At 37.4% G+C, this 18481-nt stretch overlaps 1 protein-coding gene across 2 annotated transcripts in view; it reads right to left on the reverse strand.

Annotated features, from left to right (window-relative positions):
- Window positions 1–583: 583 nt before the first annotated feature.
- The window catches only part of Cltc (clathrin heavy chain), a 62091-nt gene continuing 44193 nt past the window's right edge, over window positions 584–18481 (reverse strand). Inside the window, exons 15-33 of one of the 2 annotated variants that reach the window (XM_027426351.2) lie at window positions 18035–18160; window positions 17291–17433; window positions 16808–17042; window positions 15087–15209; window positions 13419–13564; window positions 13024–13207; window positions 12664–12856; window positions 11686–11843; window positions 10899–11063; window positions 10667–10774; window positions 10418–10585; window positions 10174–10323; window positions 9954–10085; window positions 9761–9871; window positions 8788–8958; window positions 8349–8570; window positions 7198–7218; window positions 3294–3369; window positions 584–1602 (exon numbers count right to left, since the gene is read on the reverse strand). In XM_027426351.2, coding sequence (XP_027282152.1) covers window positions 1478–1602; window positions 3294–3369; window positions 7198–7218; window positions 8349–8570; window positions 8788–8958; window positions 9761–9871; window positions 9954–10085; window positions 10174–10323; window positions 10418–10585; window positions 10667–10774; window positions 10899–11063; window positions 11686–11843; window positions 12664–12856; window positions 13024–13207; window positions 13419–13564; window positions 15087–15209; window positions 16808–17042; window positions 17291–17433; window positions 18035–18160 — 2757 coding nt within the window. In that variant the 3' untranslated portion in view covers window positions 584–1477. The remainder of the gene's footprint in view (window positions 1603–3293; window positions 3370–7197; window positions 7219–8348; window positions 8571–8787; window positions 8959–9760; window positions 9872–9953; window positions 10086–10173; window positions 10324–10417; window positions 10586–10666; window positions 10775–10898; window positions 11064–11685; window positions 11844–12663; window positions 12857–13023; window positions 13208–13418; window positions 13565–15086; window positions 15210–16807; window positions 17043–17290; window positions 17434–18034; window positions 18161–18481) is intronic. The other variant, XM_027426353.2, reaches the window with a different exon arrangement.

Consider the following 18481-nt stretch of genomic DNA (forward strand, 5'->3'; position numbering starts at 1 on the left):
ACTAATTTACTATGGGTATGTGTGTGTTTTGAAGCTTTTCAAAAAAAGAAAGAAAGAAAGAAAGAAAGAAAGAAAGAAAGAAAGAAAGAAAAAAAGCTTTCTGTGAAGCTTAGGTAATGTGCCTGAGAGTTATAGAGCAACCAATATAAGCTAGGCAGTAAGCTATGCAACTAGAAAATTAAGTCACAATGAAATAAATTCAATATTCTTAGTCATGGCAAAAGATTTAAACTTGGTACACTTTAAGCTCATGATAAGAAATGCCATGCTGACTGCTTTTTAAAATACATCTTTATTTCAAGTTAATGTAACATGATTTAGTTAGGTGAAAATTCTAAAACCTGAAGTGCTACTTGGTCAAAATATTGGAAACATGAGAAGGAGCCCACTGTTAATTTAGTAACTGCCTTTAAGATTGCTGCATATACTTTAAGTATAAATATGCAAATGACATAATGCATGTCTTTGTCATAATTACCCTTTATGCCTCCCTTTAATGCTCTAGCAGTATCTAGTATGAAACTATGAAAACCACCATTCTTCTGGTTTGAGATGTATTTAATTAAAACTGCAATTCTACATGTTATTTCCACAGTCCAGTAATTTATTTTAAATTGGAGTAATTTCAAATTCCACAAACAAAACTGAAGAACAACAATATTTTGTTTGAATTCTCTCTTCTGTACACTCAGTGATCTAAAACACCACAATATCCAACATAAACCTCAGGGAAGGGTTAGTAAATACATACGTGTGGAATCATGGTGCTCTTTGTTCCTGAATGGAATGGTCCCACAGAAAAAGCACAGGATACAGCACAACATGAGGGCATCTGTTACACATGAAGTGAGCAAAACACACTAGCATTTTCTATATGCGCAATGGGGAAACCTGCATAGGTTAAAGGGCCTTTTATGCTCATTTAAAAATCAGGCAAGTTGTCTGTATGCATTTTTCAAATAATTTGGAGAGCGCTGTGATCCAATGTAGAATATGCTGATTAGTGTTGTCTTTGTTGGCATTGACAGTCTTGCATGGTCACATACCAGTATTTTCACTTTAGCTTTTCTTTGAATAAAAGAGATTTAAATGCATTTAGACAATACATACTGAAAGCTGTTTACATACACTAAATTTAAGAGATTCAATATTAGAGTTTCTTTGTTTCTTTAAACACTACAGAGTGCAAATCAGGTTCTTCACAATAGATTGAATAGTAAGCAGTTCTTCAAAGAATGAGGGGGAAGAAAAAAGCCCACATGAATACTATTCCCCTTTGAAAAGAAGTTCTAATGATGCGGAATGTGAAAATAAGGTTTTAATATAGACGATCCAAGTCTATAGTTAGAAACAAAAAAGTAGTCCTTCATGAAATAAAGGTTACAAGAACACATGGCCGGTTTCCCCGTTTATAAACTGAGAGGTGGGTAGACGATGCTTCAGTATGAAAACAGAGACGACAGCATCAGCTTCCATTTCACATGCTGTACCCAAAGCCAGGCTGTGGCTGCCCATATGGTGGTGCAGTGTAACCATAACCAAAAGGTGCCTGGGGAGGGACTGCCACACTGGGTCCTGCTGTTAGCATCAGCTGGGGCTGACCTAAAGGTGACAAAGAGGAAGAGAATCTGTTAGCACCCGGGTTTAGCACTATTATCTTCCCCACTCTAGCAGCGCAATCACAATTCACTAAGTTGTGTGGGGCACTTTTGACTGTCCCAGTTTGGAACAGTCTTGCCCTGAGAAGGTTCCTGCCTAAAAAAAGCCAATGATGCAGAATTCAGGACCACAACATCCTATATTTAAAGCAGTAACACATGCACATTTGACATTATCAGGCCATACATCTGCCAACAAGCCTTTCACATTACTTTTAGTGACTAAAATTTTAGCACAGGAAAACTTTACAAGTTGTTAAAGTTAATTTAAATCTCTGATTTTAAACATCTGGATGGTAATGAAACCTAGTATGTTCTAGCAGAGAATCCAGCGCTAATTTAGCGACAGCAATAGAAAAGACACATTCAAATATGCACTAAATATGCAATGCATTAGGTATGAAAAACATGGGAACGTATATACCTTCTATCAAATACTTGCTGATGAAGCTGAAATAGTTGTTGACCACATAAAGAAAACATGACATGTAAAGAACTTTTAGAGAGAGAAACACAATACCTCCCTAGCCCTCCAAATTATCTCCTGCTAGAATGTAAGCTATCTTTCTCCCAGAACAGACTCCTGTGTCCCCTTCTTGTAATACAACCAAAATTGTCTTTAGGAAGCAAGTGTTTTTGGAAACCGATTTACCAAAGAATCACCTTTGGATTATCTTGAAAATTCTAACCCTAGTTCAACCTACTTAAAACACCATGAAGGCCCAGCAGTCTATGGATGCCTACTAAATAACCACTATCATTTTTTTTGTTTCCTATTTCAAATATGTCAAACCTCATGTAACATTTTAGGTCTACCCAGTCCTTCATCAAAACTACCCCGTCCCCTAAATTCCTCTAAACTGTTTATCAATAATAATGATAATAATAATGATGATGATTCCCTAAACTGCCTGAGACAAAATGGTCATAATTTTATACTTCCTTCCAAAAAACTTTTAAGCATACTTCTTTTAATCATTCAACCCACACAGGCTAGTAGAAGAGGATGACAAACTGCTTTAAATAATTACTTTAGGGTTTGGATGTACTATATCTCTGGAAAGGTCTCAAATTGAAACTCAAACCCCATGGTTTTTTTTTTTTTTTTTTTTTTTTTTTTTGGTTTTCCCAAAACACGGTTTCTCTGTGGCTTTGGAGGCTGTCCTGGAACTAGCTCTTGTAGATCAGGCTGGTCTTTAACTAACAGAGATCCGACTGCCTCTGCCTCCTGAGTATTGGGATTAAAGGCACTCAACCCCCATTTTCTGTCCTAGGTAAGTTTTAAATTGAGGATGCATTCTTTATGTAAAGCGCACTGAAGACAGACATGGCACATTGGTTCTTCTAAAAACCAAATCCAATCCATTGTTAGTTAATTCTTTCTTAGTGACTTAGGAGCAAACAGACCAGTCATTAATCAGGCAACAGGAAAACCTAGGCCATCTTTAATGGCTATTTCTGAGATATTCTATACATGGAAGATTATCAAAGTAGATAATATCAAAAAGCATTTTAAATGGTCCTCAGGAGAAAACAGTAATAGTTGGGAGGACCATCCCTTAACTCACCACATCGACTGCTCCTTTCAAAACTTACTACATTTGAGAGGGTCTAACTTAAAAAGAGACAGATTACCATAAACGATGGGCTGAGTCTCTGTAGCTTGTTCTTCTTCTTTTCTCAACGACTCTGAAGCATCTAATTTATCCACCTAGAGAAAAACAGGTTGTACCAGTTAGAATCTCAAAAGCACTACAAACTTAGGTTTATGGCAGAGAGTGGAAAAGCCTTAGTATGTTAAATTCTTTCAAAATAAAACAGACTGCCAAGAACATTCTCAGGCCCCGTCAAATTCAACAGCAATATTCATACTTCAGTAAGGGAGGTTTTCAGCACTGTCATTATAACCCCTCAGGAAGGAGGGGTTTATAAATGCATAAGAGCTCACACCAGGCTAAGACTGGACATGCTGGGATGCAGCCTGAGCAAGGGAGAAAGTGAGAAGGAAGTGTACACACTATCAGAGGTGGTAAGGAACTCGTGAACTATCAAGACTTCCTTCCCAGGGGAAATAAGTTTGAAAAAAGTGAAATGAGTCTAAGTACTTGAGCAGGATAAGCAGCTTCGACAACTATGCTGAGGCTTGTATTTTATAGACCGAAGCCTAAGTTTCAAGGAACTCCATTTTCAATCTTACTGTGTAACATCATTTTTCTTAGTTGTCTGAGACAACTAAATGCAAAGATTAATGGAACATGTCTCTAAGAAGTAACCAGGGTTACCTGACTTGGCTCCAACTTTAGAAGAAAGCTTTTACTTTTAATGAAGCCAAAGAAATAAATGGCTACACTACACTACACTAGCTAATCAAATTGGGCAATATCAGTGTATGAGTGAAGGGCATGATGGCTACTACTCAGCTCTATTAAGAGCTAGGTGGGGGCTTTGGCAAACCACTTCTTCAACCCTTGTATTTCCATCTCTAGAAAATGGGGCTGAAAAAAGCTGGAAGTTCCCTATGGGGCTAACATAACGTCATTCAGTAAGTCTGTGACACACACTGAGAAAAATAACAGGATCCTGGCATTATAGAATCTTCTGTACCATATACTCACATTGCCTTTACACTAGCCTATTATTTGTAGTTTAAACTGTATTTAAAATCTGGCATCTGAGCCAGTTTTTCTCTACTACTAAACTTCAAATTTCAGTGTTCTATATACTGTTTTTAAGACTGAAAGTGTGCTAAGAATGTGAGTGTAGAAAGGAACCTCATATACTCCTCCAAAACACAATGCAGAAAGGTGGGGTGGAGGGAGGCACATGAGCAGACATGTAGATCCCTGGAAAAGTTGTAAAAACTCGATCTTTCAAAAGGCTAAAGCAGGACCTGTGTTCTACTGGAAACTTAAAATAGTACTTTTGAGTGTATACACAGGCACAGAAGGTTAGGACAGTATTATTTTGCAATTTTAAAAATTGCATGCATTTACTGGGGGGCAGGGAAGACAACCATGTGTCATGGTGTGCTTGTGGAGGTCAGAGGACAATTTGCCTAGATGGTTTTCTCATTCTACCATGTGGGCCCCAAAGACAGAATCAAGGCAGCAAATGCCTGTCCTAGGTGAGCCAGCTCAAGACAATGTTTTATTCGTATACTAATTGCTCCATGTTAAAAGCAAGCTGGGTCTAATCCAGGCTTGTTAAAGGACTTTTGAGAACTAAGCTTCAGTAGTTTGTTTACCCTAGGAAAATGGGTTTGCTTTGTTTTGTTTCGGGGGTGTGTGTGTGTGTGTGTGTGTGTGTGTGTGTGTGTGTGTGTGTGTGTGTGTGTGTGTGTGTGTTTTTGGGGGGGGGAGAACAGTCTCATTGTGTATCCCTGGGTGGTAGTTTGCTTTTGTTTACGGTTTTCTTGTTTTATAGCCTTTATGAACATGTTACAAATAATCCTAATATCAAATTAAAGACTACCATGGAATGTAAGGATCATGTGAAATACCCACTATTTGGCTTTCAATCTATAAGAAAAATTATTCATCTGTAGAATTTAAAGCATAGCTATGCCATCAAGATCATTTGGGGTTTGCTAACCTAGCTAGCTAATATGTGAGAATGGTTTACAAAAGTTATACAGGAAACATGGATGACTGTACATAAATAATTTCTAAGATAAAAGAAAAATGAAACCAAAAAAACCCAGCACTGCATAATACATCTCCAGACTTTCAAGGAAAAAAAAAAAAAAAAACTCAAGTAAACAGACACATATTGTTGAACACAGGTCTGCTACAGAAACACATGGGAGACTAGAAGAGCCAGCATTATCCAAATGCCCAGTCACTGACATAGGCAAGGAAGGAGGAGGAGAAACACAAATTCCAGAGGAGAAACACCAACATAAGCAAAAATGTTGATGTTTTTATATAATGGGACAGCCTCTGGCACAGGAACAGCCAATTTTTGTCTAATAGCCCAATTTAGATTGCACAAAAAAAAAAAAAAGAAAAACCAGAGAAGGCTTTTATGAACATAAGCTTTTGTTAAGAGCTGTAACAAAAGTTTCTGATCCTTGGGTTTAAGAAGAAAAATTAAACATAATCATGTCACTGAAATCAGTTCCATTGGTAAAATTGAAAATCAACTAAAATGCAAAAGGCTTTTCCACAAAGACTGCAATATGCTGCAGAGTAAAAGTTAACATGCAGTCAGTTACTTTGGTGTATGTGTGCATGAAAAAAAGGCAAAAGTACTGAAGCAAGAAGTGAGATCTGAAGATGACTGGTGCCATACAGGCTCTCAAGAAACACACACAGCCCACAGCAATGCTCTATGTTTCGGAGTAGTATGATGTAATTGCAATGACTTGTACATGCTTGATTTAAAACAACGCATAACACTACAGTTCAATGACCCATTTTTCACACACACACACGCTTTCTAGCTGTCTTGCTTACTAGCTGCTGAAGGGCCTCACACACAATGCATTTTACTCAGGTTTGCCCTAAGTTCCAGTGGTGACTCCAGTCTTATCAACAGAATCCCAAGGCATTGGCCCCACCCAAATTCATTTAAATTTAACACTCCTTTACCTCCCCACCCCTTTCTAGCCATAATTTTACACAAGACATAAGTTTTAAAGTTTGTTTCATTTATACTGGGATGGAGACAAGCCAATGAAGAAAGCAGCAACCAAATGGTGCCTAAATTTGGCATCCTTGGATGATGAGGCAAGTAATCAACAAGAGAGCAAATTTTAGGTAGTTTCTAAGGCATGCCTTATGACAGATAGGTGTTAATACTGCCTTGTTATAAACATAAGCAATCCATGTTGCTTAGCAACAGTTACAGCAAGCTTGGCTCTCTCATGATTGAAAAGGTTTTGGTTCCTCTTAAAAATGGACTAGCACCATGAGAACTGGACACCTGGAGAAACATGAGGAAAGTCTCTTCGGAAGCAGCTAGTATCTCTTGTATCTACTTTCAGCAAAAAAAATTAGTAAGAATCAAGAGATCAGAAACTGGATCACAGTCCTTCAATACCACAAAAACCCCAGGAAACAAACAAACAAAAAAGCCCCACAGAACTCCAAAAGCCTCTTAGGGCATGTACATACAGATATAAATTCAACAACTGTCAGGCAAGCTCACAAAATAAAAAAGAAGGTATTTTAATTTATTTAAAATATTAAGAGAGTCCTACTATCGTCCAGATACCCTGACAGGGAAAAGAAATTTCCTGATAGTTTGGAATTAATATTGAAACTCACCATGCTCAGTTTTAATATATTAAAGAGAGACTGTGAACCAACTACTGATTAGCCTCCTGCCCTTCCTAAAGCCTATTAGCCGATTAGTAGCAAACATCTACTAATGTCCTACAGCTCTATTATAGTTATGTTTCAAGGGACTTGCAGAGGCTTAGTGAAAATTTATTGGGGGGAAAGCAGCAGCAGCAGTGTAGAAAAGGAAGGAAAAAAATCATGCAAATTCCTTAGACTTAGTCCTCCAGACTTAAAGATGGAAAAGAATCAACTTTCACCTTTTCCTTTATTGCATCAACCTGCAAAGGAATTCAGAAGGTGCAGCTTAGAAAAAAATCAAATTCCATATTGAGCATAAAAAGGTAGAATCAGCAACAAAGGTTCAGGGGAGAAACATGTACCCACTAAAAAAGGTAGGAGCGAAGTGGAAGTCAAGGGCAAACGGAAGCAAAATTGAGAATCCTTTTAACTTCAAAGCTCACTGCAGAAGTATTTATGCTAAGTCAGTGTGAAAGGAAGCAGCTTAATGGCTAGTAATGGACAGCACTTAGGTTAACAGCAGCCAGGTCTCAAAAGGTGGCATTATGCATAAGAAAAGAAGCTTGGCTCCCCTGGGGCTAAACTGGGGTAACTCTTTTAATCACACTGAACTGAACTTACATAAAATATTATTCCCTTAAAAAAAAATCTAAGTGCAACATGAGGTATGTAGGTAGGTGATCCCTTGAGGAAAAAACTTTCTATCCTGGGGTTTATTTGTAGTGTTTCCCCCACTTGTACTCAGGCATGCTGAAGAGAACAGAAGTGAGACTTGATTTGTTCTGACAAAAATGGATCTTTTAATATTATTTTTCTATGCATAGCTAGTAACTCAGGACAAGCAAAATCTATTCTAACATTAAAAAGAGATGCTAACATGAACAGTAAATTTTATAAAGTGGCTGTCTCCTCAGTTTATTTAATGTGTATTTAGGAAACATGGGTAATTGCAAATTTCCTATTGTATTTTTAAATTAGATATCTGATTACCAAAAAAAAAATCTGTGATGACTAGCAGGCTGTTAATACAACAGAGCTTCCCCATGGGAAACAGGTAAAGACATGAAGTCAGAAACCAAAGGGAGTCTACAGAAGTATATATGGAAATCTGAGTTATAGGAATTAATTTTAAAATGCTATTTTAAAAGATCTCAAATATTAAAACAGAGAGTGCTATTCACTTGAAGAATACAGAGAGGGTAAACAATGACAAGCTTGAGTTCCCTTCCTAGTCATGGCATCTGTCAACACTTAAGAAAAATTCTATGTAATAGGAACATTTTATGATCAACTAAACAATTTATATTAGAAAAAATAAAACTAATATGCATGTAGAATTGCACATATTCTCAAGATTATTAGTTTTGAATATACTTCTAAGCGTCATTACCTTGGTCAAATATTCCTTCATGACCTGGATGAAATAGGGCATGGCAAAATCCATGATATTGTGCCTCCATGCCGTTTCCAGGACGACATCTGGCCTTAAAAGATCATAACAGGTAAAGAGACAAGCCCCGAAGCACTCTCTTTTTTCTTCCTGCAAAAACCACTGTAGGAGTTCTTCAGCCAATTCTGTATCTTTAGATTCAGAGGCATACTGCATCGCGTCCTATTCAGAGAAACAATGAAGGTTAGAGGTTTATCCAAGGATGCTGACACAAACCAGTCCTGGAAGTTAAAAAACAAAACAAAACAAAACAAAACCCCACTGACTAAAAGACCACATTCACAAAAGAGAGTTACACTACCAATTCTCATACCCATGAAACTAACACTTGTAAGACACTATCTGAGTTGATTGGACAGCCCACCCCCACTTTATCAACCTTGTAAAGGCTGTCTTTCTTGCACAGCTCTACGCTCTGTTTCCAGCGATTGTTGCCTTTGAAGAGATAAGCAGCAATTCTTCTGAATTCAATGAGTTCATGTTTTTCCAAACGCTGAGCAAGTGAGATATTGTCAAAGTTGTCATAAGCATCTATTGATGTTCGTAGAGCCTTAAGAGACAAAGCAATTCAAAAGTCAAAAAGGCTTTTACTTTTAACATTTATTTTTCACAATTCATTTTGATGCAGGCAATTAGATGATAGCATAAAATATAACAACATAGATTCAAGCATCAAACTACAAAAGTTGTAAGCTGGATTCAGATGTCAATCTTCTTCATCTACTTCTAATACAATAAATAAAATCCTCAAATGTACTGCACAATTTTCTGAAAGGGCAATCTGCTCCAAGGTTTCCAGTACTGATACTAACTTGAATAGCTATGGAGCTGGGAGAATATGTAATATGGACAACAACTTATGCTGCCAGGAAATAATTCATAAAATTACATGATATTCAGCCTTACAGGCTAGACTATGAGCCTAAAGGAATCATGCTGATCCAGAAGCCAGATTCTGAGGCAAGACTGCACTTTATGCACTACTAGGCAAGTTCCAGTCAGGTCAACAATTATTAAGTGAAAGAAAACAAGGCAACTAGCTTAACCTAGACATTTTCTATTTATGTGCTATCTTTCACAAAAGCAAATTTAAAAGACAAATACTAAAATATGAGACAAATACTAAAATAAAGAAAAGTAATAGTTTTTTTTTTTTTTAAAGAAAAGTAATAGTTAAGTACTTAATAACAAGTAAGTTTTATGGACTAACTGAAGAAGCCTAGGCACCCACGTGCCTGCTTCTTTATAAATGTAAAGGTAACAGTAGCTTTTACCACAGAACCTGTTTAAAGCCAACTTTAAACCTAATCAGAACCATGTTTTAAGTATTTACAAGAATCCAAAGGTTTTACCTGGTAATCTTCTTCTGTAATAAAGAGGTTGTTCAGTGACTCATTCACAGATTTGTTGTTGTGGTTCTGAACTGAGCGTAAATATGGTTTCACCAGTGGTAGCTGTTTAACCTTTAAAATAAAGTTTGTTAGAAAGATAGCCATGGTTGAAGGTCTATGAATCTTCACTATGAAGTCGGTTTGAAATGGTTACCTTGCTGAAATAATTGACAGCACGAGTGTGATCCAACCGTGGAGACAGCACCATAAGCAAGTCATTTAACAACAGAGGCTTGAATTCTAAGTAGAACTGGATTGCTCTGTAGTACAGCTCCACATTGGCCACCTAAAATAGGAGAAACCCATGCATTAAAAGCCAGTTCGTCCCCAACGAGCCCTGTCTTTCCACAGCCCATATCTCTGAAGGTATATACCTTGGTGATGATGTCTTTGAACTGCCCTTCCTTCCATGCATCAGTGGGATGGTTCATCATGGTGATTATGGCATTATCATACTCTTCATACTTGTCATACAGGAACACCAGCTCTGCCCAAAGGTGGGCTTGTTCTGCAGCTCTCAGCACCTGCACAACATAGACCAGTCGTGTAAGATGTAAGCCCAACTCCTGCTATCAGCCTAAATGATTAGAGCTGCCTTACAGTGGTGAAGATTGTTACCTTAGGAATATTCACTCTCGACCAGAACAACTCCAGGTGTTCCCTCATTTTCTGTGGCTTGAATTTAGAATACAAAATAGCTAGTTCGGTAAACATTCCCATGTGAGCTCGTTCTAGTCCCAAGGCTGCCTCCAACATGGTAATGAGTTCTTCAAAATATCCACGATCCTAAACAAGGGAAATGTGCAATTAGAGGACAGAATATCTATACAAAGATCTCAATCCATATAAAGGTCTGGTGTTCGTTACCTGATAGTAGTTGATAAGTTCCTCTAATTCATCTGCATGTACTACAATATGAAGTCCACACATCTGAGCAAGACGGAATTCTTTCCCATCTACACAGGCAAAGCAGACCTAGAATATAATTTTCCACTATGAGAATCCAAATATAAATGCAGACAGTTATTTCAACTCAACAGTACAAACAGAATTTTCAAACAGAATCTTAAGTCATCATTCAAACTTGGATTTAGATTACCTCCTTCCATGTTCGAGTACTATTAGCTTTTCTAGCACCATCAACTGCTGCCTGATATTCACCAAGGTGAACAAGGGTAGATGCCAAGCGTCCAAAGTTAGAAACATTATTGTACAACAGCTTAGCAGCATCATACATTTTTTCATCATAACAACGGTCACCAACCTAGTGGGGAAAAGGTAATCCATGATCAGTAAAATAGAGGTCTCAGTTCAATCCCTTTTTCAAGTTAATATTTTTACACTGAGGAATAGATAGGGACATTGCATATGCTGTAATCCAGTACCCAAGAAGTTGAGTCAGGAGCACCCCAAGTTCAAGGCCACCTGAGAGATTCCATCTCCAAAATTACAAACAAAATGAATGAACACACACACACACTCTGCCTCTAAGGATAATTTAATTTCTTAGCACTAATGTGTTGATTCTTCCAAAATGATAAAATTGCTTACTCCTTGAGTTTGACATATGTTTAAAATGTGGAGCCAGTGAGATAATTCAGTTGAAAGGTACTTGCAAACATTAGGACCCAGTTCAATACCCACCACCCACATAAAAAGCCAAGTATGATAGTATGCACTGATGCAGTGACAAACCAATCCTTTATACATGCTGGCCAGCTGGCCTAAATTACCTTTTGACACCCAGGCCAACAATAAACCCTGTCTGTGTTTTTTAAGCAGATAGTGCCTGAGTGGTAAAAACAGAGCTTGGCCTCTGGCCTCTGCATGCACCTATATACAAGCATCCCACTAAACATACACACATATTTAAACAGGAAACCCACTTGCTGAATATGAGCATTATTTGGCCCATTGATGAACTCTTCTAATTCTGCAAGGCGATTTGTTTTAGCCAGCGCAAATATCAATTCTGTTTCAACATAGGATTCTCGAGCCTTCTTTCGGGCCATTTGCAAATACTTCACCAGTTCTTCCCAGTTTCCTAAATAAAGAGACAAATAAGCCCATAGATTAGCATCCTTATTTTATATCTCAACCAAATATATAAGATCTGCTATTAGTGTGTCGGCGCCCCCCCGCCCCCCGCCACCGTCAACTACAATTATTATTAATTTATTTTTTTGAGAGTGGATTTTGCTATATGCTTATGCTTGTGGATTTTGCTATATGCTTATGCTTGCTGGCCCAAATTGCTTAGTGATACCCAGACCAACAAGAGACCTTTTTTTTTTTTTTTTTTTTTTTTAAGTGGATAGTGCCTTAAGGGGGAAAACAGAGCCTGTCCTCTGGCCTTTCATGTACCTACACACAAGCATTCCACAAACACACACACAATGATTATTATGATGCCCAGGCTGTCCATGAACCTAAGGCCTCCTGCCTCAACTTCCCAAGTGCTAGGATGGCAAGTGTACATCACTTCAGCAACTTAACTCCCTTTACAAAGAAACATCACATAGAATAACACATAAAAATGAATATACCTGAAAGTATAAAAATTCCACTATACTTCTGTATTATTGACCCAAAGAATATTTGATACCTTCCCTACATGCTTCCTTTAAAGTTACATATCAGAGTTCTATCAGGATTTTATTAGACTTCAATACAAAATTAACCTCTGGGGACCTTCTAAATTCACACAATGCAGTCAGACTTTAGCTGGGTCAACATGCTGGGCTAAAAGCTTTCATAAGTAATAAAGAAGCATCTAACTTTCACACAATTAAACGTTAAGATATCCAAATGCTTGGCTTAGCAATTTTCTAAGATCTCAAAGGCATAAAGATTAGAAGTCATACCACTAGTATTGGCAGCCTGAACAACTTCCATGTAGGATGAAGGATCATCTGCTTTGATGTATGAATCAATGGCTTCCTTCACCATTCCTTTCTGCAACTGAGCTTTTGCAAGTTGACTCCAAACAGCAGGTTCATTGCAGCGTTCAGCAAACTCATATGCACGATCCAAGTTTCCAATATGTTCAATTAAGACCTGGGCAACATTTTTGAATTGGTGTTACAGTAAAATGGATCTTATTCATTATTACCTATAGCATTTTTGTGATTATTCTATTGTGACAGCAATCTGTGCATGCCATCATAAGGCAATGCATTCTTTACACAAAGTCATTATCTCAATTTATCTAATTTCAAGATTACCTGAACAGCTGAAGTATTGACATCAAACTTCCGGAAAATAGCAAATGCTTCTTCAAACAGCTCATTGCTGATGGCAATATTGGCAATATCTGGAGCATCATAATTATCCAGGCGGTTAATATACTCCATAACACGTGTTCGGTCAGCCTTAATTGCAGTGAGGATGAGGAGGTTTTGCAGATTCCTTTAGAAACCAAGACATTGAACCACAAAGTTCATAAAGCCCATCAGTGATAAGGAATAAACACTACGGCACTGGAGGGTGATCTGTCTCAGGGGAAAGCGTAGGAAGAGGTCAGAGTATCAAGGAGTAACAATTCAGAAAACTGCCTCCCCAAACTGACTGGCTGCAATCAAAGACAGCAGAAAGCTGGTGCAATCCTCTGCCAGCGTACCTGTGTTCACTGAATACAGAGTTATCAAGGACAATTTTCTCCAGCAGTTCAATGAGTTCATTAGGAAGATCTGCTGTCATAAAAGCCTTCACAGTTACTGACACCTCTTCTGGGTCCTGAGTTTCAGACAAGGCTGTCTGTACAACCTACAGATGATATACAGGGAATGGTTATGAAAAATCAAAGTATTTTTAAAAAGACATGGCCTATTAAGAATAGGTTAAATAACTTATTAGAAAACCTTAAATAGAAGAAAAACTACCTATAACTTCACAACGATCTTTGTACACAAACATGAACACACATTAATAATTACATTAACATGAGCAATTATGTAATTTTTACTTTCTCCTCATAAAACACTGTCCATAACAACACTTACCACTATTATTTTAATGGCTTCCTATTTTCAAATCCCTAGATATAGATTATAAATTGAACAACCCTGGTTTTAGCTACTTTCATATGCCCAGACGCCATGATGACTGCAGGAAGCTTTCTATCTACTTGAGAATGTGCCTTGGAAATGCTTCCCCGGGTTAGTGAAAAACTCAGAGGTAGTAATCTATTCTTCAGAGTGCTGTACCTCTTTGTCTATCAGAGGAATTTAAGAATCATTATAATAATGAGCAATAACTAGCACTTTAAATTTGAGATTGCAATTATCATATAGGTATAAAAACTTGTGTACTGTGGTACTTTAGTTAGATTCACTATGATTGATTTGAGCATTGTGTGTGCTATTAGGTACTATTACTGTGGTTGTGTGCATCAATGCGTTCAGGTGCATGTGCATGTATCAAAGTGTCTTGATACCAGGTGTCTTGCTCACTCTCTATTTTTTTTTTAAAGATTTTATTTATTATGTATACAACATTCTGCTTCCATGTATATCTGCACACTAGAAGAAGGCACCAGATCTCATTATAGATGGTTGTGAGCCAACATGTGGTTGCAGGAACTGAACCCAGGACCTCTGGAAGAGCAGTCGGTGCTCTTAACCTCTGAGCCATCTCTCCAGCCCGCTCACTCTCTACTTTTGATAGAAGTCTCTCCCTAAAGCTGGAGCTCATCCACTTTGACTGCACTAGCTGACCAGGATGTCCCAGAGGTCCTCCTGTCTCTGTCTACTTATGACTAGGGTTAAATACAGGGACCCCTAAGCCCAGCTTGTATGTGGGTGATAGGGATGGATGTGAACTCAGGTCTTCGTGCTTGCCAATGGAACCATCTCCATGACACTTACTTGGACTTTTAAAAAAGAATTGGAGATAGGCTCATGATTCACTCATAGTCATCATCTCCCCTCCTCCAAGTCACTTGGATTTTTGTATTATATATTATCAATTCTTATTGTGTGCTGACTTACAAGAAGAGATGTTTTAAACGTCTTCAATTTAGTCAACTTTTCAGGTAGTAATTTGTAGTCAATCCTAATTTATTTCCTTTTAATGATGATGAACTTAAGATAATTACATTTTTAGATTTCTCTTTCCTTAAATTTAATGTATATCTATGTATAATTTTGTATTTATTTAATATAATTTTAATGTTCTTTAACTTCTGCTTTCTGCTATAGTTAAATGACTCATTTGAGTTTATCTAGGTATATAATGAGAGGAAAGTATTCCAAGTCAAAAGGAAGGGAACCATTTTTGCCATTTTTACCTGGTCAATTAGTGGTCTTCTGTATGGATTGCTTTCCAGTAGCACACTACCCCACAATTCTGGATCTTTTCGACGGACCAAGTAGCGGGAAAGACTTTTGAACAGGGAATTCTCATTGCAAACCTAATGAAAATAGCAAGGGTTAATTTCAACACAAAAAGTAAAAAGACTGCAGATGACTCTGAACGTTATTTGCAATCATGTCAACTCTTTGTTTTGTAAGAAATCTATTACTTCTATATAATCTCTTAGGGATGCCAGTCACATATTCTCATGGAAACCCAACAAAGGAAAAAAAAAGTTTCAGGGGCTTTAAGAAAGGATTCCATTATACAATCTGCTTACTTTTTTGAGATGGTGGTCTCATGTACCAGAGCTTCAAAAACCTATCTCCCTGCTGGAATTACACACATTCACTACCATACTCAGCTTACTTTCGATGTTAAAACATTATTAATATTGTATTACTTTAAATTATAGGGTGGGGTGGGAGCAAGAGTATTCCCAGTAGAAGTGTGTGATCTAAATCCCACCACAGAGAACCATTACAGAAGTACTTGATTGTAGCCCAAAGGCTAGGAAGTAATACAGGGAAACTCAAAATGAGAAATGCTTTACTTTTGGCCAGGCACACATACAGTTGAAGGAGACAACAGATTCCTACAAATTGTCCCCAACTTCCACATGCATGTGCAAAAAATAAAATAAAATAAACATTTAGTTTACAGAACATACAGAACAGACAAACCCACAGGGGTTCAGTGTGATTTGTCATTTGTGAGGGTTCGTGGGAAGCAGGAGTATAGAGAAGCTTTACTGAAAAGAGGACCTCTTCCTTAATGATGAGACCCTGAAAGGTGGGCAAGAATAGTGATTATGTAACACTGTGTATTAACTAATAGCCACTTAATTGTTTACTTCACATTGAAAACTTTGGGGGCTGGAGAGATGGCTCAAAGGTAAGAGCAATAACTGCTCTTCCAGAGGTCCTGAGTTCAATTCCCAGCAACCACATGGTGGCTCACAACCATCTGTAATAAGATGTGGTGCCCTCTTCTGGCCTGCAGACAAACATGCAAGCAGAATACTATATATATAATAAATAAATGTCTTTTTTTAAAAAGACATTTTTAAAAATGGAAATTTTGGCTTTTATTCCACAAATAAAATTTTTTAAGAGAATACAAATAAAATTAGGAGTTTAGCAAAGGTATCCATCATTAAAAAAAAAATACATTTCTAAGAACTGATTCATTATAAAAATACTACAGAGGACATAATTATGATCCTAAACTACACAAAAACCTGACAACACTGAAAGAAAACAGATCCTTCAAAGTACCTAATGTCATATTGACTGTAGCTAGTATCTATGTGAAGATACTTTTTCATCCTTAGAAAATAGAGCTCAAAGGGGCACAAATCCATGAAGTATGTAACAGGTAAAATGCTATGTTCAGGTATGTATGACCATGTACAAGAACAGGTAAAGCTAATAGAGTTAACATGCCAGATCAGGAAAGAGTATATACACACTTTACATTTTGAGCACATTTAGGTTTACTACTTATTTCCAGTTAAAGTTTTAAAAAAGCACCTCTCTGCCCAGAACTGCTCCAAAATACCTAAAATCATACAGAAATTCAAATTTTGCTAGTCAAAAATACAAGCAGTTAAAGGGATACAGCCGCCTTTGCACATGCTCAGCAAGTAGTACTTACATTGATGAGTTCCAGGTCACACTGGCCACGTTCATAAGCGACGCAAGCCAGATGTGGGTCTCTCTTCTCACAATACTTTCCAACAACACGACTGTCATAATAGGGGTTTTCACGAAGAAACCTTTCAGGGTTGTTATTACTGTCGATGTATATTTTGGCTAATGCATTGTGAGTAGCAGGTTCCTCACAGCCCTCATGAATTCTGGCCTCAAGCCAAGGTAGAAGCAGCTTCAATCTAGTGAAACAACAAAGCCCCAACATGCTATGTTACAAACGGCACAATCCTCTGGTAACTATAGAAATATAGTCACATTTCAGGGAAAAAAAAAAAAAAAAAGGCCAATTTCAACTCTGAAAGCTAGCCTGAGCCCTTTCCATTAGCTGCCGAGCAGCTTCAGATCATCAGTCAGCTGTATGTCAGCTATTACTACACTACTGGGGCTGCAAGGTCATCTGTTGTAATGTGGAAAAATAGTACTACACCTGTTTCTTTTTTCAACTTCAGCCACAAGCTCATCAGTAGAGAATTGACCTCTCACAACGAGAATCAAATTTTTAATAACATCTTCTGAGCAGTCAACATCAAGCAACCCTCCAATAACCACGGGGAGTCGACTTGGATTTACCTAGGTTTAGAAAAGAGAAAATAAAAAGCACATCATTTCATCAACAAGCAAAACTGACTTAAAAATCTAAAAGACCGTTTTCTTTTTAAAGCCCATAAACTGTGAATCTAAATTTCCAGTCAGATGCAGAGATTTATCAGCGTAAGTCCACTTTTAGAAAGGCCCCAGAGTCTGGTCAGAATTGAAAGCACTTGCCCCATAGACTCCCATGTTGGTTTGCTTACTTAGTTCTACCTAAGGATTACTCCAAATGCTAAGTACAAAACCAACAGCAGCCAAGACAACCATGGAAGATTACCAAGTGCAAAAGCTTCAATTACAGCAAAAAAGCCCTGCTAGAATACCTTTAAAGTTAAAAGACAAAGTTTCTAAAACCTAAATCTAACATTGTTTAAGACACGTGCTTGGGGTTTGGTTCCTAGATTTCACAACTCCTTCAACTATAGTGGTTTTCTGTTCTCACACATCATATACTGGCATGGATGTAAAATTTTAATCAACAAAAAGATTGTGCTGGGACAAAAAATACTAAAAGTTACTCTAACAGACCATTCTTACCATAATGATAAGGTTTCAATTACTGAAGTATAAAAATATTTACCTTCTGGACATATATCTCTATATACTTCTGAAGGTTGTTTCTATATAAATACAGCACCAGGTCATGGACAAAGTCAAATCGATCACAGACGATGATAAGTGGCAACTGATCTGTTAGTTTTGCCTCCTGAAAGAGAAGGAAAAACAAAGAAGCTTCAATTTTCCCTTTGCATTAAGTAAAATATGAGAATTCATTCTGTGCTGATGGGAGAGAGAGGTTCATACAAACTCGACTCTTCTGTTAAAAGAAATAACCCCAGAGCTGAATGTCCACCTCCCCCATTTCAACATATTTTACTAAGCAAAGCTTAGATTCACAAGCAAACGCCACGACCTTCCCACACATCCGTAATTAAAAAAAAAAAAAAAAAATTAACAAATTAAGATTTGTGAGCCACCAGCAGAAGTACACAGGTTTTAAAATCACTACACTGGGACTTTTATAATA

The sequence above is a fragment of the Cricetulus griseus genome, chromosome 7 (genome assembly GCF_003668045.3).
Source record: "Cricetulus griseus strain 17A/GY chromosome 7, alternate assembly CriGri-PICRH-1.0, whole genome shotgun sequence".
Lineage (NCBI taxonomy): Eukaryota > Metazoa > Chordata > Mammalia > Rodentia > Cricetidae > Cricetulus > Cricetulus griseus.